We start from the raw sequence: 22,704 nt of genomic DNA, 5'->3' as shown, positions 1-22,704 counted from the left end.
TTCCCTCTCTCATCCAGCAGGTGCTCAGCCTTGGCCTCCCATAGTTTTTCTAGCTTAGTAGTGGAAGGAGAGGAAGCTTTTGCTCAAGCTATTGAAATAGGAGGATAAAGATTTTGAGGATCATCATGGTTTGTTTGCTTTCCCTGCGGGCAAACGGTTGGGAATGGGACCTTGTTGCTGCAGCTTCAGAAGGGAAGTCTGAAGTGATGAGGGCATGGAGAAATGGCAGTGAAGAAGCTGTGCAGCTCTGCAACCATTCAAAACCATCAACAAAAACATTACATATCTGAAAGATTGAGTTGCTTTGTAGAGGCAGGATTGCAAAACTCACCTATCTCAGAAGAATGGTGCTTTTTGTCATCAGCTTTTTTTAAGCATGTGATAATAGGATATCTGTGGGAGTAACAGAAGCTAATACTAAACAGGGCCTGGCTACAAAATGATGTTCCTGCTTAATGAAGTCCTAAATGAAGAACTTGCATTTTGCTTGTATTTTAGCTACTTAATTGTATGCTCATTGCATGTATCTTTTAAAAATATTTTAGCATTTCCATTGAGATTGGATAGTGAGATAATAAAATGCATGTCTGAGTCTGAGAGAGAAACTAAATAAGATGACAAATCTTAAGGTCTAAAGTTTAAACTGTTTCTTGGGGAGGATCACAACAAGTTGCCACTGCTCTGCACTGCAGGCTGATTTGCTTTGTTCTTTGAATGCTGTCCCGTGTGGGAGAAACTTAAAAGTCTCTTCCCTTGGTGTCTGAAAAGAAATCAAAGTGAATGTTGAGTGCAAAATGGAGTAAGCAGCTGCAAGAAGTTTTCTTCTGGGGAATGAGGGAGAGTCCATGGGAGTTACAAAAAGGGAAGTCACAAACAGTTCCTTTAAAAAGTTGTACTTTTAGGGAAAAGTTAGAGCAGAAGTTACTGCTTTAAAGTGTACAGCTAGCATGTAGAGACTGCTAGTATTTCAAGGCAGATGTTGCAACCATGTAGTACAGAAGACTGATATATAATGCTCAGAAGCAGTCCCTGGCAGCAAGTTAATCAATTACACAGTGACTTCACATGTGCATTGAAAGAAGCGGAGCCTTGAGCAACATTCACTGAAAAGAACAGGTTGTGCCGACTTATTAATATTCCTCTTTCCCTTTCAATTTGATTCTGTCTGTGTGTTTTTCCATTACCAGGTAAATGTTGAAGGATTTGGATGTTCTGTTGCCTTTCTAGTTTATTTGAAGTTGTGTGCCTTCTGCTGAAATTACTGCTAGATCCCTTATAGCTTTTAGGAAAAGGAGCAATATGTTTCATTTTCTGTCCTCTGGTAAATGAATGTGGAAATTTTTTATTTCATTTTTCATTTTTAAACTCTTGAATTGGGACAGTAGGGTAGATTTCTGCTTTTTTTTAAGATGTGGTTAAGAATAAATATAGAAGGACAATTAAAAGTCTGTTGAAACTTCAACTAATAGGAAAGTATCAGATTGCAAGTTAGCATAGCAAAATCAAGATTCTAAGAAGTTTAATTGGAAGGTCATGACACTTGCAATAGAATCAGAGGTCTTAGATCAGAAATAATGATGATGTGAAGAAGAATGCTGGTGGTGGGAAGCTGCAAATGTAGGTGATTTGAGCACTGAGGGGAAAGCAAAGTGCTTTGCAAGATGTAAATTCCTGTAAATTCTTTATGCATAGTTTACTATATAATTCAATAGGGCTTAATATTTTTTTGTGAACGTGTATAAAATACTACTTTTCCTCTCTGACTTTATGGAAATTGTAGCAACCCTTTTTAAATGAGAACAGCATGCCAACACTGGCATCTGAAGAACTGAATTGTTGAGGTGTTGCTCTGGGATTTGCTGAGTTACTGATAAAAGGATAGAAAGGAATGAGGAAAATAGCCAAAACTGTTCGACTCTGGTCGCAACAACCCCAGGCAACCCTACAGGTTTGGGGAGGAGTGGCTGGAAAGCTGCTGCCTGAAGGAAAGGGACCTTGGTGCTGATTGACAGTCAACTGAATATGAGCCAGCAGTGTGCCCAGGTGGCCAAGAAGGCCAATGGCATCCTGGCTTATGTCAGGAATGGTGTGGTGAGCAGGACTAGGGAAGTCATCCTGTCCCTGAACTTAGCATTGGTGAGGCCTCACCTCAAGTACTGTGTTCAGTTTTGGGCACCTCAGTACAGAAAGGACATTGAGGTGCTGGAGCAGGTCCAAAGAAGGGCAACAAGGCTTGTGAAGGGCTTGGAGAATATGCCCTACAAGGAGCGACTGAAGGAACTGGGACTCTTTAATGTGGGGAAATAAAAGGCTGAGGGGAGACCTGATTGCTCTCTTCCAATATCTGAAAGGTGCTTACAGTGAGAGCGGGTCTGGTCTCTTCTCACTGGTGACAGGTGGCGGTACGAGGGGAAATGGCCTCAAGTTGTGCCAAGGGTAAGTTTAGGTTGGATATCAGGAAAAACTCCTTTACAGAAAGCATTGTTAAGCACTGGAATAGGCTCCCCATGGAGGTGGTTGAGTCACCATCCCTGGATGTGTTTAAAAACCGTTTGGATGTGGTGCTCAGGGACATGATTTAGCAGAGGGTTGTTATTTAGAGTAGTAAGGTTAGGTTGTGGTTGGACTTGATGATCTTTAAGGTCTTTTCCAACCTGAGTGATGCTATGATTCTATGTCTATTTGCAATACTTTATGCATAAGAATATCTGCATATCTGTGCTTTCTCCTTTTTATGTGTAGCTACATACACTTCTTCATCAATTGGTCATAAGATGCTTTAAGAGTACAAAATGTTTGTGCAAACAATATTTTACAGAAAAAGGGATGGATAAATAAATAATGTTTACTTGTTTTGGCAGGATTATACTCTCATACAATGCCCCGTAAACTTGTAGGTATTAAAACGTTCCTATTAATGCCACAGTAGATCACAAGCACCGGTCTGAAAAACATTGCTCGCTGCCTGCTTGCATTTCAAATGTGCCTATGTGTCTGCTCACTGTGACTGAGCTGATAAAAGCAAAACATTGCCTTGTGGTGACTTTTACGAAAGCAAGTTTATTTTCTGAACAATGAATGAAATATTTACCTTCAAGGAGGGAAGAAAAAAAAAAATACATCCTCTCAGATATATGCCTGTTTACCTGTTTAGCAATGAGCATCATTTTTATACATACAGTAAACCAACTTCATAGCTTCAGGACTGTGAGTCAACGGTGCTTAAACCAGCAGCATAGTTATGCAGCTGCAACTCAACTTGACAGTCTGTAAATATTTACTACCCAATCCACAATGGATCTTTCTTTGTGCTGTCAGTTTGGTGAAACAAAGCCTGTGCTGTGTGAGATGCTAACATGGACAGCAACATTGCTGGGAATGTGCTGCACTCCAGTGCCTGCAATCTGACCACATGTGTATGTGTAGCAAGTATCAGAAAACCTTCCTGTGAGGCTAGAGTAGGAAATGAAGACTATGCTGCAAAGGTCAGCAACATCACTAAAGCTTTATGCAGGAATGCTGGTTTGGGCTGGAATAGTCAGTTTCCTTTGTTATTATTATTTTTGTTCGTGTATTCTTCTACTGCGAAGGGATTTATCTCAGCCCAAATCACTACAGCAGGGAATAGAGTTTGTCATTGATTATATTCCAGGGATAAAGCAAAGGGAACGATAAAATTTCCTCCACCTCAGACAGAATTTGATCTTCTCTTTAATATTTACCACACAATATAATCCTCCTGTTAAATGATGCATTAGAATAACAATTCTAGTTTTAAAAGGTTTGTCATATTTACATTTATTCTGTTGGTGGGATTGATGATAAACAGAAAATCTAAATTTGTTCAGGTATGATCTTGGAAACAAAATTAATTAAATCATTCAGTAACAGTGTATATGCTGATATATACTTTAAAAATTCCTCAGTCATAGAATCACATATTCCTTAGAGTTTAAAAGGACCCTTAAAGATTATCTAACTCCTCTGCAGTGAACATGGACATGCACAGCTAAATCAGGTTGCCCAGAGCCCAATCCACCCTCTCCTTGAAAATCTCCAGGGACAGGGCATCAACCATATCTCTGGGCAACCTGTGCTGGTGCCGCACCACCCTCACTGTGAGATTTTTTCCTTATATCTAACCTAAATCTACCATTAGGCTTAGCAGTCTGGTTATAAAACACATGCCTAAATCACTTTAAACTTTGATTTATTTTTTCTAAGTAATTGAAAGCAGGTTTATATGTGTGTTGAAGCAGCTAAAGGTTCCAGTGGACTTCTGTACAAACATGAATAACTCCAGTTACTAAGCATCTTTTTTGCCTGTTTTGTAAGTAACTAGGCTGCTATGAATGTATGCAGAATTTCTGGATTTCTTTGCAGTAAGCTGTCAAGTTCTGCTCTGTGCTTCAGAAAATGAGTGGGAGAATTAATACATCGAAGAAACAGAAATAGCTCTCTTAAGTATAGTAGGGTCCTTGTTGATTAAAAACCTCAAGCCTTCTGCCTGCTGACCTGAAACTTGGGCTCGTGCTTGCTGGCAATGGCTGATCTTTCTTAAATGTTGGCATGTTCCCCTACTACAAGCAGACTTTGGTAGCCTGGACTGCCCCCTTGGGGTCTAGGAACCCTGTGAGCTGCTGGGCATCAGAAAACTTGGAGAAGGAAAGGCTTAGAAAGACTGGAGAACAAAAAGATGTGGTAATGCCTGTGTGGCTCCCGAGTCAAACTTGATGAGGCTTTTCTTGTTGCTTCCGTCTACAGGAACCATCTCAAGTAGGATGTATTTGTGCAAGAAAAAAAAGAAAAAAAAAAAAAAGGATTGCACAGATAATGTCTTATTTAATGGCTTCTGTAAAATAGGTGATTAAGTAATTTAAGAACCACAGCTGGGAGAGAATCTCTTTGGAAATGATGGTTGCTTCTTCCCCAAGCCGTACCACTGCCCTCTACGAACAGCATGATATTGAGGTTGGGCTCAAACTCAACTGGGTCTGACAGACTGTGACCACCCTTGAGACCATTTTTCCTTCTTCCCTGAATTAAATGAACTGTCCTGCGAGCACCCTGAGTTTCCTCTAGTCTGACACGGCTATCCCTTACTTACAGCCCTTGTGCTGTAAGGGCCCACTGTTCTGGGCAACAGTAGGTGAGCAGATTTTACTCTCCCTTCCTGAAGCTTCCTGTTTACTTTTATGTGTTGTATTTGCTTGTACATTCCCCTACATGTTATACTTTTCTTTCTTCCTTGGGAGTCAGGGAGATGACTTGCATTTCATGAATGGCATGAGGGAGGTCTTAAAAGCAAAAAGGAAACAGAGAAGAGTGGAGCTGGCTAAATGACTCTAGGCTTTGCAATATAATTTTCTATTCATTCACTGAAAACTGAAGTTTACCTCAGAATTGCACTGGCTATTAAGCTTTAGTATTCATACCCTCCCACTCATATTTGCCTATATTGATAGCCAGTTTAATCGTTGTTGGTCACACAGTTATCAAACAAGCTCTAAGAACTGCAAGTATAGAGAATAAGTAGTTTCAAAGAGCTGAACTGCATTCAGCTATGTATACACACATATATATACATCTCAGCTGGAGCACACAGCTACATGCTGCATCCAGATACATCTTTATTACTGTAGGAAAACACCCAGCAGCACTACAACTTGGTGTCAGTATTAAACCACTGTAAGTCCCAGAATCCCTCTAATTTTCTGACTGCAGGGAAACTTCTATTCTCTGATGCAGGATTTCTAGGAATCTGCTTGTCAGTGGCTGTTAGCAGGTGAGCTGCATCTGTTGTACTTCTGCCTGAATCCTTTTTTCTTAGCTATCACCTGTGGTTGGCTGAGAGTTTTTGATTACTTTCTAGTAGCTGTCACAGTGGCAATACAGTTACAACTTGCCAGGATGTATTCCTGTTGAGCAAAATATCCATATTCCTGTTGAGGTCTGTAAATGAGTGTTGGTATAAACTAAAGTATTTAGATGTTGTTTTTTTCCATTTGTTTTCTTTTTCAATAATCTTTTGTCACAAGGAAATTATAAGTCCATTTACCTAGATATATAACTGAACAACTTCATATCATTTGATAAGAGGGATTTAGGTGGTTAAATCCTTGTTATTGTATGAGTGTTTTATTTAGCAAGATCTTATTTTTTTCTTCTTCTAGTTGTCAAAGTACTTCATAGAATCTTAGAATGGCCTGGGTTGAAAAGGACCACAATGATCATGTAGTTTCAACTCCCCTACTATGTGTGGAGTCTCCAACCACCAGACCAGGCTGCCCAGCCTGGCCTTGAATGCCTCCAGGGATGGGGCATCCACAACCTCCTTGGGTAACCTCATCCAGTGCGTCACCACCCTCTGTGTGAAAAACTTCCTCCTCATATCTAAACTAAATCTCTTGTCTTGGTTTAAAACCATTACTCCTTGTCCTATCACTATCCATGCTCATAAACAGCCATTCCCCCTCCTGCTTATATGCTCCCTTTAAGTACTGGAAGGCCACATTGAGGCCTTCCCAGAGACTTCTGTTCTCCAAGCTAAACAGTCCCAGTTCCCTCAACCTTTCTTCATAGGAGAGGTGCTCCTGCCTTCTGATCATCTTAGTGGCCCTTTTCTGGACTAGTTCAAAGAGCTTTGTACCTTCCTAGATTCCAAGAAATTCCTACCTTCAGAGTGCATTTCAGACATTAAATTAAATTGGAGGAAAAAAACCCCACATTTTATGTTATGTTTTTGGATTGCTGATTTTACTCTTAAAAATCACTATCTTAGAAAACAGTGATATAAAAATAACAAGCTTATAGGCCACATGACAGCAAAAACAAAAGAAAAACACAGAATAAGCAAATCTCTCTTTTATTTTATATTGAAAATAGAATATAGCAATGGCATTTAACTATGCAAAAGTAACTCTAGGCAACTTAGTTGGCTGTGTAGTATGTATTCTTCCCTCTCTTCCACACCAATTTCTCCTCTGGTCCTATGACACATACAAGGTAGTAGGTTCCCGATGTAGTGTGAATACTGCATTGTTATTCAGCAGTAGCAATTGCTGTTAACTGTGGGCTGTGGGCCCATTTGTTTGGGGCAGCTGGTATTAGAAATGACATTCCAGTTAAACTGTAAGCCTCAATGCTAATGTTAAGGACAAACAAAGGAAATTGGTGCAGCCATGTGAACTTGTTTAGGAATACACCTTTGTTTCTCTTTAGCAGAGATTTTATCACTACTTTCCAAGTCTGGCTTCTGCAGCTCCCTGCATAACTCCATGTTTTGAATTCTCCTGTGTTTCACATGACTGGATAATCACAGCATCAATCATCATGGTGAGATGGGCTCTCAGAGACCTATACTTCTTGTGTCCAAGGGCTGGCAGGACAAAGGAGAGAAGGGAAATGTATATATTGCTGTGGGCTGGAATTGCATATGTCTTTGTTGAATCATCAGAGCATGGATAAAATATTTCTTGGCATCTCCTGGCAGCCTGGGAACAAGAGCATTAGAAGAAATCTAGATTTTTCTGAGCCTTTAGGATCGAGAGGGTACAAAAACATATTTTAACCAACTTTAGAAGTGAAATAATGAAATGTCAGTGCTAATGTCCTCATCTTTCAGATTTTTTATTGAAGACAACGTAACATCTTATGTAAATTGTGGGCTAATATCATAAAGAAGCAGATAAGTTCAGCTTTTTTATGTCTTAGTAATCATAAAATGATACACTCCAGAGAAGTAGTTGTATTTATATATAATTAAAATATCTCTAGCATTTCTGCTCCAGCTACAGGCTATTTTATGATATAATACTTTAATACATTTAATGAGAAGTGATAAAATATTAGAATTTTATCTTTTCTATGTGGCATGGTCCCTCTTTTGTGAACATGCGATATCTTAAAAGCTGCTTTTTCTGATTTTTCTTCCAGAACAGTATTCTCTCTGAGAGCTGGATTGTAAGAGTTATTGACAAGCCAATAAAAACCCCAAAGGGATCCCAAAGCATACAAACAAACAAACAAAACTCCCTAACCTAAATATTTAGGTTGATAAAGAATCTAAAAGTGGATTTTAATTAAAAGTAACAAATCTTAAGAAATGATAAGCTGATCTGATGCTTGAATTCCTGGTTTTGGAGCAACTTTCTTGAGATATTCTATCCTTTGCAATCAGGATGAGAACCAGTTTGACATCACACCGTATATTATGTCTGCCAAGAAAAAGTGAGGTCAGGAAATGAAGTGACATTGGCAGACGTTTAAGAGAAGCTATCGGTATTAGTAACAATATATTTAGTGAGCTAGATAACATCTCTATTGCAGGTATTAGGCTTTAGATTGTAATTATTATACAGTTGGTAAACTTTTCCAATCTGTTCAGGTCTAAGAGAAAAAAGAAAAAAGAAAAATATTTTCTGGAAGATCCAGAAAGGGATATGAATAATCCATTCACTAAGTGTGAAAGAGCCAAATATTCTTCATTGCCTTCTTTTTTTCTTTTTCTTTTCCCAGAAATACTGAGTGAACCTAAGAAAGCCTACGGTCAAAATCCCCATTAAAATAGGAAAACCATCTCACACACATCAGTGTTTGGTGACGTACAGAAAGCAAAAGAGCCTTTTAAAAAGCAGCTGAGTACAAATCACAATTTGTTTCCTAGAATCCTTTCTGGCTTTTACAATACATGGTTCTAAAAAGGAAACAGGCAGAAGTCTGTTGCTGAAATGATGAGAGCTGATGGAGAGCCTGAGTACATAGTAGCCCTAAAGGTGAATTATTTTTAGCTAGCATTGTGGACACTATGTATAGGTAGATTTCTAGTTTAGATTACACACAGTGAAACATAGGAACTGTGAGGGAGTCCATGACATCATTTACAGGCCTCTAATCCTCAAGAATCTCTTTTCACAAGCCTACAGGTTTTAGGACTAGTGATGCATTTTGCAAAGCTTCCACACCAGGCAGATGATTCTTTTTGACCTGTCAAGTCCTGACTAATCCATAGCCTGATAATGAGAGTGATAATCAACTTCATGTGCCCAAGCAAACCCCTTGGGTTTCCATCTGTTTCTTATATGTGTTCATTGAGTCAGTCCCAAGGCACATGTCTGCATGTGCACCAGCAGAAACTTCCCCTTGCTCTTAATGAACAAAGCTGTGCAGGCTCTTTCTGTAGAGCAGTGAAAAAGGCGAAGGCAGTTTTTTCCAGTAATGTGGAATCAAGTGATGGGCAGCTGCTGTGTTTCCCTGATTGTATGCAGCCAGGAGATCCCTTGTAAAAGGGATCCCTTACTGATCTGATCCATTGCATGACACTGAGCTCTCATTATCTCACTGCTTTAGATCAGCACCAATGGCAGGTGGAGAAGGAATTAATGTGAATGCCTCCTATTCTCCATCCAGCTATAGACTATTGTTCGGACATCTCAGTTTTAGGCACTGTGGAACTGGAAGCTCAGGTGATCTGCAGGAAAAAAAGAAAGGCTGTCAGGATTCTCTACAGAGGTGTTTCCTCTCCTGGACTGTTATCTGTCCAGGAGGAGTCTACTGTGAAGTTCTGAGTTGTACTTGTGTTTTTTTAATCTGTTCCACTGAAGGATTTCAAGGTTGAGTGAAGCATTGGTTTAGAGTAAGAATGGCTGATACTCTATGAAACTGTGAATAACTGAGAGCATCTATAGTGGAAGAAGGGAAGAGGGGGAAAACAAAACTCAGGAGCTATTTGCTCTATCCAGAGTATGAAGAGTAGCTATTGCCTAGATCCTCTTGCAAGGAAAGCAATATTTAGAGTGGGACACAATTTCTGAACATCTAGCTTTCCCACTATGAGGAAAGGTTGAGGGAACTGGGACTGTTTAGCTTGGAGAAGAGAAGGCTCTGGGGAGACCTCATTGTGGCCCTCCAGTACTTGAAGGAAGCGTGTAAACAGGAGGGGGTATGGCTGTTTACAAAGGTGGACAGTGATAGAACAAGGGGGAATGGCTGTTTACAAGACAAGAGAGATTTAGTTTAGATATGAGGAGGAAGTTTTTCATGCAGAGGGTGTGATGGACTTGAACAGGTTGCCCACAGAGGCTGTGGATGCCTCATCTTTGGAGGCATTCAAGACCAGGCAGGATGTAGCTCTGGGCAGCCTGGCCTGCTGGTTGGTGACCCTCCACATAGCAGGGGGTTGAAACTAGATGATCACTGTGTTCCTTTTCAATCCAGGACATTCTATGATTCTGTGACTCTAAGTGAACCTGGCTTACTCATCATCTTCATTATAAGAATTAAAAATGGAATAATAATTATAAATGACTAAACAGGGAAGGTAGTAGTTAAGACCATATTCAAAGATTCAAAGAAGGCAAGATATGTCTTTTTGTTTATTTGTTTTTTTGTTTGTTTTTAATTTTATTTTCTAGGAATCTTGTGTGTGACTGTGTGTGATCCAGGCAGAAATTCAGAATAAGTCTGAAATGCATTGTAACATTATTCTGCCTTTGCCAAGACCATGGCAGTGTCTTGTAGAATTATTGAGGCAAGCAGTAGTGACATGGCAAAAATATATTTTTCTAGCATTTAATTCACATGCTAAACAAGAAAAACAGTCATTAGGGTTCCACCCTCTATTTACATGACTTAGCTATAGGAGGCCCAGTATGATGTGTTTGTTTTGTTTTTTTTTTAATACAGTGAAGTACATCTGGGGCAGTTCACTGTCTTCTTTTGTGCTCTGTGATATAACTACTTCTATGAGGCTTTATGGGACTTAGTGCAGAAACATCAACCTTTGCAATGTGCTTGATTGTGGATCAGAAAATTACTGTTCATTACTTATGTCTTATTGTACAGTTGCTCTCAGGAGTGTTTTGATAGCTGAGTATGATGACTACTCTTGATAGTGTAGCTGCAGAGTCTTCCAGAATTCTCCCTTCTTCTTCAAAGTAGGCTTCGTGCTGTAGTCTTCTGGGATGGGAGTGGGAGAGAATCAGATTGTGAAAGCGGGCTTGTATTCCTAAGGCAGGAGAAGATTAAATATCACAGAGATACTGTTATTGAACTCTGTGTTGCAAGCACAGTCTCATTCTTACTTCTAAGAAAGAATAATACAGAAATGACATGTCACTAGTGTTCCCATTGGTAGCTCCTATGGTTGGCTGAGGATAGACTTATGTATCAGGGGCTGCTGTGAAGCCCCGCATGTCTCACAAACAACTTTTGACAACATTGTGGTGTTTGTTTAGGATGTCTTCTTTTTACAGTGGATTGGTAAGGGTCTGATTTCTGAACAAGTACATGGGTGGCAGAGGAATTGGTTTTTGTGTTCCTCTGCAGATATGTTATCAGGAATGAAGAAATGCTGTAAATAAGTATAGACTATGAGAAGAACCAAGAATTTAAATGAGATGCTTCCAATATATTAAATATCCAAGTGGTAAGCATAGGGGGGTATAGAATGGGGAAAAAAAATAATCAGGTAATAAAAATGGATGATTTATTATGTTATATGAGTATTTAAAGATAGGAACTCAGGGCTTGCTGTAGAAGCTTCTTTTGAGGGTGACATGGAATTCATCTCCAGATTCATATGTATGAAATTCATATTTTGGTGTCCCCATGGAGTGAAATGTGGAAGTTCCAAATCACAGTCAGTGGAAACTTAAACAAAATGGGTAGAAAGTCTGCAGATTCACATGGCTACTTTATAATAGAACTTAATTCAGTTCTTCAGTGAGAGCCTACATACCAGAGTTCCTTCTTGAAATACCTACTTCAGAGTTTCTTCGAGGCCTCTCCGTATAATGAGTGCAAGCCTGAACCGGTGTCTCTACAGAGTCAAAGAAGTGGAGGAATGTCAGAGGATGACAATGAGAATGTCAAAGCATGTGAAAACCATTGCTGCAAGAGTGAGAAATGGCAGGTGTCCATGATACCTTTGTTAACACCAGTGTCAATCAGTGAAAGTGAAAACAGTGGAACAAGAGCTACCATGCCTTAAAAATAAACAAATTCAATGCCTTCCCTTCCTGTCTACTAAGGGATTTGGCTGACCTAGGAAAGAGGAATGGGTGTGTGGTGTCAGCTCAGATGGTTTAGCACTACTCTTCACCCTTCTCCTAACTGGAAGGGAAAAAGACATATGAATTGTGAAATTGAGGAAGTGTTTATAAACTTTGTATTATGGCTTCTTCGTATTACTTCTTTGAACTCCAGTCCCAAGGGGTCAACCCAAATTCATCAGTCAAGGCCTATGTGTGGGGATCATGCAGCAAGGATACCTGACACCTGAGCCTGCAGGAAGCAGGAGTTGACGGGTCAACTCCCATAGTGTTATGACAAAGACTATCCAGGTTTCTGCCTTCAAATCATTAGGGGGGGAAAAAATGGAAAATTTCAAGGTCACTACTGTTTTTAATCATGGCTTGAAACTTGTTAGCAGATTAGAGGTTCTTGGGCAAGGGAGTGTAGACTACTCCTGCCATTAAGTAGATCTGACCCTGTGTCCAACTTCGTTCCTAGAGAAAAAAGAATATTTGTATTCCATGTCTACGAAGCAGAATGGACGTAAACACAGTGTCTGTGCTTGCAATGGGTAGGCATGGTATTCCTATGTAGCAAGTGTTATTCCTTAGTAGACATTAAGTACACTAAATAAACTTGGGGCAATGCATTTTAGTTAAGTGCTCTCTTATGTTTGCCCAAGTACCTGAAGCAGGCTGGTTTTGTCCCATCCTTCAGTTTCCTGTGAGGCCATGGAGGAGGCAGGGATGAACCCAAATGAAAAGCTAGCCACTAATTTTAAGGTGGTCTAGTTTACTTGTGTCAGCACAGGAGGAATTGTGATGTGAAGCAGGACTGATTACAGGAGGGTGGGAATGCTGCTTTGTGTCAGTGCTTTTTGTGTTGTTTGAACATTTCAGGCTGGGAGCTTCCTTTTCACCACTGCAGGGAAACATTACATTTGTAAGAAAATTTACAGGCTTGGGCCTGTAAAGTGGTTTAATTAAATAGTCTGTCAGGATTTTTGTAGCAGAGATCTATTGAGAAGAATCTCCAGTTTCTAATTTAGAAAATAAGCTCTGGGCAAGACTGCATGTTTATTGTCTGGATCTGTGAATCTAGTTTATGTTTTGTTTTTGGTTCTCCACAAGATTTAAATATTTGATTTTTTAAAACTTCTTTAAAATAACAATAATGTTACTTTCTGCTTTTGATTTTGGGCTATCTATGATGCCATTGACAGTAGGCTCTAATAGTACACTTTAGATATTGAAACTGTTCTAGTTTTGATTTTTCACTCCCTGCTTGCACCGTGATTTATGCTGAGTTTGTTCTGAATGCTGTATAAGGTGCATACTGCTAATGTCAAGTACAGAAGACTTGACATATTAACATGCTTTTCGGCCATGCCTCAGGCATGGAGTAGCAAAGAGGCTGACCTTAAGACCTTTGCTGTGGTGTAGCTATTATATTCTCAGTATGATGCTGCCTCCACACGGTACATTGATTCCTTATGTGCTACTTGAAGTATTTAATGAATTGATTGTTCAGTGTGAAGCAGTTCAAAGTGATCTGTTTTTCTACTAGAACCACAAGATATAAGTGGAAGGGCTGATGCAATGCTGTAGATATTGCTGCCTTGCTTTCAGAACTCTGCCGGCATGATACTGGCTTAGGCTTTTTCAGTGAAGTTATCTGCCTAAGAGCTGTCCAGTGGCACATGCTGCAGCAGCAGGTGTGATTGCAGAGAGCAGGGATGGTGATGGACAGCAAGCAGTGAGAAAGCTGGGATGGATCTTCCTACAGAGTCAGGCTTGCTGGGGTAGAAGTTGTATTTCTTGATCGTTCCATTCTTGGGAAACATCTGTCAGAGACCTGGGCCGTCTTAGTGTGCTCCTCCTCCTCTACCTGTGAGGCAAGGAATGGCAAGTGGTGATCAGAGAGCTGAGGCATTTATCCAAGATCGTGTGCAGGGTTTGTACTGGAATCTCCCATTGGTCTTCCTCAATAGCGAGCCCCCCCCTCCCCTGACTTAAAGCCTGCCAAAATGGCTTTGTACTCTTCCTGGGTGAAATGTCTGGCCTTCTTATGGTTTCCTACAAGTGGCTTTGATATTCCTTCAAGCACTGATCTCTTCCTTGCCATCTTTTGCCCCAGCAGCGTCCATTGAACAGAATCCTTGCAGACAAACAGAATAACATTCAGCAAGTGGGTTGAATAATGGGATTTGTCTTCTTGTTTTTTTTGAGGCTGTACTGTTTGAGATGCTGGAAATCACCACTGCTAATCACCTTTGAGTTTCATGTATGCTGGAAAAGAAAAAATCTTGTTTTATTGATGTGACATGAGTGTGGATTATTGAATCGTACAAACAGCTATAACAAAGCATTCAGTCGGGTATTTGTTTTTCCCCCACCTTGAGCCACTTCAATGTTTGTACTCATCTAATACCACATCTTAGGTGTGTGCAGGTAGACAGACAGGTGAATGCAATCAAATGCTGATTTCTTTCCCACTGATTGTAAGAAAGTCTGGAGGACTGGAGAAAATATGTCTGTATCTGTAGATAAGTAAGGCAGTTAGTACCCATCATTATATGAAAGCTTCTGTCATCAATAGCAATTCAAGGGCTCAAGGGAGGTTTTCAGGGGAATTAAATTTACTTTCAAATCCACTGAAGTTATAATTCATACAAAGATGAGCCCTTAGTATGAATGCAGAGGGAAGTAGTATTGATCATCACTACTGTTGCAGACTCTTACACATTCTATTGTAATTGAAGTTTGATGTGCTTTACACAGGAATTTAAAAGTGTCCCTGTGCCCTTTTTTCAGATAGAGTAACTGACACAGGGGCTGTAAAATGTATTTTAATTAATTTGGAAAGTACTAAATGTATGGGTATGCCTTTATAATCCAGGTAAGATATGTTACTTTCTACTTTTCTTTTTTTAGCCAACTACAATATTTCAGGTCCAAAACAATCTTAAGTGTAGTTTGAATTCTAGGGAGATAGTTAAGCTGTCATTCTTAGGTTGTAGGATGGCTCGTTTTGTCCCTCAGTCAAGTATAAGGAGAAGCATGAATGCTGAAGCTTAACTTTCCAAGAATCTCTATGAGAAACTGTTGAAAATATTTAGCTTCAAACCTTGTTTTCTTACTTCAGATGCCTGTTTTTTAATTAATTTCTTTGATCAGGAATGTGTTAGTTACATCTATCCAAGGCAGTGTAGCATATTTGACATTTAAGCGTTCCGCTCACCATGAGTAACTGTCATTTTATTAAGATTTCTCTCATGTTCAAATATTAGACTTAGGCCCTGTCCTATGGCAAATAGCAGTGTTTGAATATGCTAACAGAAATGTTTTTCTACTCCTAGAAGAAAGAGTACTTAATGTAATTGGTAAATCAGATGATATCTAGCTCTTCATTGTAATGCTCTACTTTACATGTAAATTATGTTTTGAAGCACCCTATCTGTTCTCAGTAGTGATTAATCCTTGAAATAAAGAGGGAGGGGGAGCAGCTAGTTTGTTTTTAATGATGCATTCCTCCTTTGGGAAAGATTAACTATGTACAACTTTGTTGAGTTTAGCAATTTGCAATGAATTGTTGAGTTCTCCACAGAGACCAATTCTGTTCTTCCACAAATGCATTCACCAGGTTATATTACCTTCTGTTCCTCTACAGGAATGAAATTTTTACATCTCTATCTAGGAGAACAGATAATATGTTCATTGCTAGTATTTGAATTTAACATAAATACAGCAAGTAAAACTAAGCAGTAATATATTTCATGGGCATATCAAAGAGAGGGAGAAGGTGGCTATTTCAAAACATAGTCTTATTTTATGTCTTTTGTTTTGCACTTCTAGATTTTAGGTTGTAGTTGATACTCATTGCTGATTTGTCTTGGCTGCCTATGACATGCTGTCAGCTGGTCTTTAGCGCTGTTGGTTACTCTACCTCATTTTCCAATTTGTTTTCTTTTTGAATCATACACAGCTATCCATGACTTGATTAATTTTGCTGACAGATTTATTTGTTGCCTTCTGTTCCTCTAAGTCCCACAGCAAAAGTGTGAATATGTGGTAGAATCTAGCTTAATTCTTGCAAGCGAAGGGCAAAATCCTGTATGAATGTTTGGATTTCCTATGGGAATCTGTGGAGGATTCTTGCTAAGTACCTTTTTTTTTTGTGTGTGTGTGTGTGTATGGAGTCAGTAGATCACACTGCACAGAATTTATAAGACCTGTGGAGAAATACTCTTATTTTAGAGAGCTGTTGTATTACTATGAGTTAAGTGAACTCTGAAAGCTGCTGGTTAATTTAAGATGGCCTGACATGGTGCATACTTGGTACTGGGATATAGCAGAAAGTGCTCGAGCAGTGATACGTGACTGTGTGCTCAGAGATGCTGCAGCCTTTCAGACGTCATCTGGAGGAAGGGATTACTGGATAGTGATCAAGTAGTGATCAACATTTGCACGTTGAATTGGTTTAGTATGTGTACACAAACGTGTGGCGGTCTTTCATTCTGTCATAGGAGGCAAAAGTGCTAACAGTGAGAACAGGTGTTGGTACCAGTCCCTGGGCATTTGAACAGGAGATGGCAATGAATGAAATTACTCCTCCTTCCCTGTGCTGGAAATTACTACAAATGAGTATTGTGTCCTTGGGACTGACAATGTGTAACAACTTTCAACTGCTAAACATTTAGGCTTGAAGACCTTTGGAAGTGGGAGTCTTATTCTTTCCACTTTCTTAAAGAATATTACAGATATGAGTAGGCCTGCTGGCCTGTTTTTGCTTGCCTGAATTCTGACTGTATTTTTCACAACTTTAAAAGTATTGAGATGTTGAGCAAATGACATGAAATAAATAGATGTAAAGAATAATTAAAACGGACAAGTCACACATTCTTTTCTTTCTTCCCTTCAATTGCAGCCACAGGAACAAGTCTTCAGGTTGGCCTCATCCGTCAGGGACCTGGAGCTTGAACCAGGGGACACCTTATGGATGGGAGATGACGGCAAACAGAGATGGAAGGGACTACTTCATCAAGTAAGCGGGTAGTGGGAGCTGTGCACACCATAGCATGGTGTTACAGCAATACTTCTGACAATACTTGGGACCCTAATTGAAATTTCAGCCTTATACAGTTCTTGTTTCACTGCTTTGTTTTATTGCTAACTGATAGCTTTGACTGTATTTCACTGAGCCTCGTCTTTTATTAAGCAGTGTTTTGGTACTTGGTTATTTAATTTACCCAAGCAAAGACTGATATAAGGACCTGTAATTCACTGAAGAATTGCAACAAATGTCATTAACAAAAAATAGAAATAAAAACGCCATGTTTAAAGACTGAGATAAAAGGTCAGTTTTGACTAGGATTAAGTACTCTCCTCCATTTCTGCGATGTAGCTTGTCTAATATATTCATTATACTAGTAATAAGAAGATGCTTATTTTGATCCTATATAGTTACTATTCTAATTCGTAGGTTACCCATAGTCTTTTAACTCTGTATCTAAAGATTGACAAAATAAATGTCAGTACAATTTTATCATAAACAAAATTGGGTTTCCTTTTCCCAGTAAATTATTCTTAAAATTACTTAAATGGCTTGGATAAAATACAGTTTGCTCTTCAAGTACATTTCTGTGGCTTTGGAAGTTCTTTGCTAAGAACAGGAGGCAGTAAGTTAGCAGAATGACATCTTGGTGCTGCAGCATTTGTTACTTGCACTTATATATCATTTTAAGGTTGGCTGCTCATATGAAGGGATGTTTGTTGTTGACTTTTTTTCCCCAATTATTAATTCATCATTATGTTTATCATTCGGATTAGAAACTCGCTAATGCTTTAAAATTTCCTACTTGAGAGTTCCGTCTCTTTCTTTTAGTATAGTAAAAGGATCAGACTTGCTTAAACTTCACCATTAAAGCGTCCTAAATTTTCTCATTATCTTTAATCAAAAATAATACCACTGGGTAAGATCCCCTTTCCTTTCCTTTGCATTCCTCCCCCATTTGCCCAGTGTGTGCCTTGGCTTCCCTAGAGGCAACTACTATTGGAGCCAAAGCAGTATTTGTAGCTGTATGGTAACCTGAAGGCAACCAGGGTAAGGGTTTCAGGGTTTAGGGAAATTTCAAACATGTCCAGATTTGAAGCAAGTTGTCCATGTTAATGAGGGCTCAAAGCTGACTTTGAAATGCTGCATTCTTTCTGTTAGAAGTATTTTGCTCTGCTTGTCTGTAAGAAATCCAGTGCAGTGCTGGGCAATGTGCTGCTGAGTGCTATGCACAATATAGCTATATTAGCATAGATTTTCTGCCTGAACTAATTAGGCTTGTCAAGAAGCATAGGTGAGCCTCAAAAGCACTGTGCTGATGGGACTGTGCTACTTCTGTTACTCTAATTACTGAGGGAACCTGCACCACTACAAATTGCAAACGTAGACATGAGTAACTGTGAACTGCCTGAAGTGCAGTAGGTCTTTCTCAATATTGGAAACTACTCTTCAGGGGCTTAGATTTTTTTCTGTAGAATTTAATTGTGTTCTCCCCTGCCTGACTGAGAATCATCTGAACACTAATATCCAGCTTATGAGGACAGGCACCACATTGGATTCTACCACTTTTCTCACTGGTCACATAACGGGATGCTCTACTAGGCTAACTATAAGCAGCTGTGGCTTACAGAATGCAAAGCATTAATTGTCATTAATTCTGTAATTTGTAAGCATTTTCTAACATATAAATGATAATGATCATTTTGTTTGGGTTTTTGGATTGCTTTTTAGTACCTTGATGTGCCATAACCCTCTCTTAAATGGAGAAAAAATGAGTCTAGGAAAAAGATTCCAAAACAGGCAGTGCCAAATGATGCCAAAAGCAGTGTCAGATTTTTTTTTGTTGGTGGTGTTACTTTGGTTTTTCTTTCAGCTTGTTTCTGGTGTTTTTTGTGTTGCTGCAAGGTGTTGCTCACAATTCGCTTTGACGCCCTAGGCTGCCATTTATCTCTGAATGTAGACTGCGCGTACGAATCATAGAAGAATCAATGACAAGATCTTAGCCTTGGATTTCAAAAAGAATGTCGTAAAAAACCATGGATTTAGCAAAATGACATTTGCTGTGAAAATGACATTTTCAGGATGACCTTGATATTGATCACAAAAAAAAAAACCCTCTGCCACTGAACCCTCTTCTTACAGTCTGTGAGTTTTCTAGGAGCAGGAAAAACTTATAAGCTTGATGGCAACTGTCACTTGATGAATTACATGCTTTATGCTTAAAATATGTAACAGAAGCAATGTAATACAAACATTACATAAATTACATGGTATTATTTCAGAAATTTAACAGAAACAGTTGTTCTCTTTCACATATTTGAAGTGACTAACACCAGTAAGTGCTGTAAAAATACAACACACTTTAGAGGTAAATACTTCCTGAACTTCAGATGCAAGGATTTTTGAGAAAGCAAGAATCTTCCTACATATCCAGTTGGTTGACCTTCACTCTGAAAATGAAGACTGATGTGAGAAAAACTTTTCCTCAGGAAAGCTTTTCTTTGGCTTGCTAACTACAGCTGTACCGAAATAGTTACTTTTTCATCAAGCAGAGAAGGTCTAATTGCTAACCTTGGTTTTATCTAAACTTTTCAGACCTAATTCCAGGTCTGTGGGTATAAGTGTTTATAAGTGTTTATTGCCTTGTCACTTGAGACCATTTCTTCTTATGGTATCTTGTTTTGGCCTAATTGTGCTAAAAAAGCCTCACTTGCTTTGCAAATATCTTCTAGAAGAGCTACCCATTTATCTAGGCGTTACCTTGTTCTTATGTTCTTCATACATTTCTTTCTTCTTCTAGTTCTCTTTCCAAAACTTAACCGAATCAAAACAATGGATCCTTGCGCTGCAAAATATGTTGTAGTACAGTAGTAGTGAGGGACTAAGGCATGGCTTGCATTGCAAAGCACAGGTATAGAATTGCATTTGAACATTCATGTCCTAGGCAAGGACATTAATCAAAGCATATTTAAATAACAAAGATAGGTTGTAGGATGGCTAGTTTGTGTGAAATTGGCATCTGGGAATAAAGTCTCTCAAGGTTTAAATGATGCAAACCTCCAGTGATGGAGATTCCACCACATCTTTGTGGAGGTTGTTCCAGTCAGTGTCTGTTCTCACTCTGAAAAATTTCATTCTGATAGCAAGACAGAGCCTTGCTTAGCGCGGCTTGAATCTGTTGCCCCTTATCATCTCCACGTGGCCCACTGTGAAGAGACATCCTCTGTCCTCTTTGTAGCAAGCTTTCAAGTGTTAAATAGGATGCTGATGTCCCCTCATGGGTGTTAAGACCTACCTCCTTCAGTCTTTCATCAGAAGACTGCTTCTCCAGCCCTCTGAACAACTTTCTGGGTCTCATTTGGACCCTTTCCTATTTGTCCACATCTTTTTTTTTTTTTTTTTTTTTTTTTTTGATTGCATGGGCACAGTGTTCCATGTGTGATCTGACAAGAGCTGAGTAGTGTGGGATGATCACATCTCTATCTCTGCTGATAAAGCTTCCCATTGGTGCAGCCCAGGGTGCAGTTTGCATCCCATGATCGCTGCTGACTGCTGTTCAGCTGTGGTACTCCAGGACCCCCACGTCTCTTCCAGCAAGGCAGCTCCCAGCCACACAGATCCCTGCCTGTACTGGGCTCTTAGGGTGTATTGTCCCAGGAGCAGGGCCTGGCTCCTGTCTTTGTTAAGCTTCACACAGCTCTTGCTTGCCCATTCCTTCAGCCTGGCCAAGTCTCTCTGTAAGACGGCTCTCCCTTCTAATGTTAAATAGACTGGGAAACTAGGAAGAGCTCCTTTTCTGTACAAAGAATCAGAAGGGAAATTTTTATTTGCATTAATAACCAGGGAAGGAGCCAAGGATGTAAAATTCTAGCTTCTATGCTATCACATATTTCTGTGTGTCACAGTTGCTCTTTTAGTAATGTCCAGAATCCCCAAGCGTAGCCTGTACAAAGCCAAGAATTTATCAGGCTTGCAGTGTCTCTTGAGATCTGTTTGGGGATTTAGCATCAAATTTGTACCCATTTAAATTACCTTATGGCAGTGTGTTGCAGTTGTCTGTATTGAAAGCTGATGTACAGTTTTGTTAGTAAGGCTGAACATATTCCAACTGTAATGAAGTCATACTATCTGAAAAACAGGAGCTGTCATCGCAGCCTCTAATTATTTGGCTAAAGAAAAGCCCTATTTGGTTTTCAAAACAACTACTTTTGCTACCACTAAATGAAACTATGTAAATGAAAACGGTATTAGGTTCTCTTCCCTTTTTCTTTTGCCTCTGGATTTTAGGAATGAAATAGTGAGATGACTGTTGACAGTTATGTCAATAAGGGAAGAGGAAAGATCAGTGTGATAGCGTATCAGATTGTCTCCAAGGGTTTTTATAGCCATACAGATTAACAAATTGCATCACATTAAGGGAGAAAAAGCAATTCAAATCCTCTGCTTGGTTTTGATTAAAGCTGTATAAACCAGGTATTATAACAAAGAAATGTGCACACAAGTTCTAGGCAAGCAAATAACATAATTCATAGCAACATTAACTGCTTTTTAGTTAAATAATTTACTTAGTGCCATAAGTACGTATCCATTCAGCTGCAAGTAGACATACTGTAATTTTGAAATTGTGGGAGGAACAGAGAATCCAGGAGAATCTCTATGTGAAATGAGAAGTAATTATATAGTGTCAGTGGAAAGGCTTTAAGGCGAGAATGTGAAGAGATGTTTATTCTTTCTGCTGACGCAAATTTGGTTTCTTTCAAACCTATAAAAGCCTCTATGGCCTGCGCTGATCAGTGGGACTCCCTGTGCCAGGCAGCACTAAGCTAGAACTATGAGAAGAGTCTTTTATCACTATGTTTTGGAATGTCACTATCGATTCATTATCTCTCTGTACAAATGGCACAACTGGGGTCATTTTGAAAACCTCTAAAATACTTTTCTTCAGTTTAGGCCGTGCTAAATTAAAGTTTCAAAATTTTACCTGTTCTCTTTAAACTTGCCACTTTTACTTGAAATAGCTTTATGAGATAAGTCGTTCATTTTAGTATGAGAGAAGAGCACTCATCTTGTATTTATCCAGCATATTTCTATACAGCACAGGCTGTATTAAGCTAGACTTTCAATGCAAAATACTTTGCAGTGTATACGTAATCATTTTCTAAACATTTATTACCCATACTGTGTGGTGTATAGCAATGACAAATGTCTTCAATGCTAATACAAGCATGAATCTTAATAAGAATGTGTTTGGCATGATTGGAGGTTTCAGGGGGATATGCAAAGCGGGAGCACTTTGGCTGGTTTTGTCCATTTTGTTTAGCCTCATGGCAATTTCAGCTTGCCTAAGTTTCCACTGCTGTGATCTTACCGACTGTCTGACCTGCACAGTTTCACCCTTCCCCTTGTGTCAGTTTTAATGCTCATCGGACCTGAAGAGGAATTGATAGAGGGGAATAAACTGGCAGAAACTAATAAAAAAATCAATCCTGTGGATAAAGCAGTGAATTTTATGTCAGTTTAACCTCAGCCAGTTTTATGCACGGTCAGACAGAGTCGTGGGATAATTGAGAATGGAAGAAACCTCTGGAAAGCAGAAGGTTCAACCTGCTGCTCAGTGCATGGCAAATGCCGTAAGGTGAC

The 22,704-nt window shown here is 39.3% G+C and overlaps 1 protein-coding gene across 5 annotated transcripts in view; it reads left to right on the top strand.

The window, feature by feature from the left end:
* FRMPD4 (FERM and PDZ domain containing 4) overlaps positions 1-22,704 on the top strand; it is a 288,102-nt gene that overhangs the window by 154,290 nt on the left and 111,108 nt on the right. For all 5 annotated transcript variants that reach the window (XM_015887153.2, XM_015887144.2, XM_015887134.2 and 2 more), the window contains exon 2: positions 16,939-17,055. In XM_015887153.2, the coding sequence (XP_015742639.1) occupies positions 16,939-17,055 (117 nt within the window). The remainder of the gene's footprint in view (positions 1-16,938; positions 17,056-22,704) is intronic.

Source organism: Coturnix japonica, chromosome 1 (assembly GCF_001577835.2).
Source record: "Coturnix japonica isolate 7356 chromosome 1, Coturnix japonica 2.1, whole genome shotgun sequence".
Classification (NCBI taxonomy): Eukaryota; Metazoa; Chordata; class Aves; order Galliformes; family Phasianidae; genus Coturnix; species Coturnix japonica.
The sequence above is the reverse complement of the archived record's forward strand: the minus strand, read 5'-3'. Positions and strand labels throughout refer to the sequence as shown.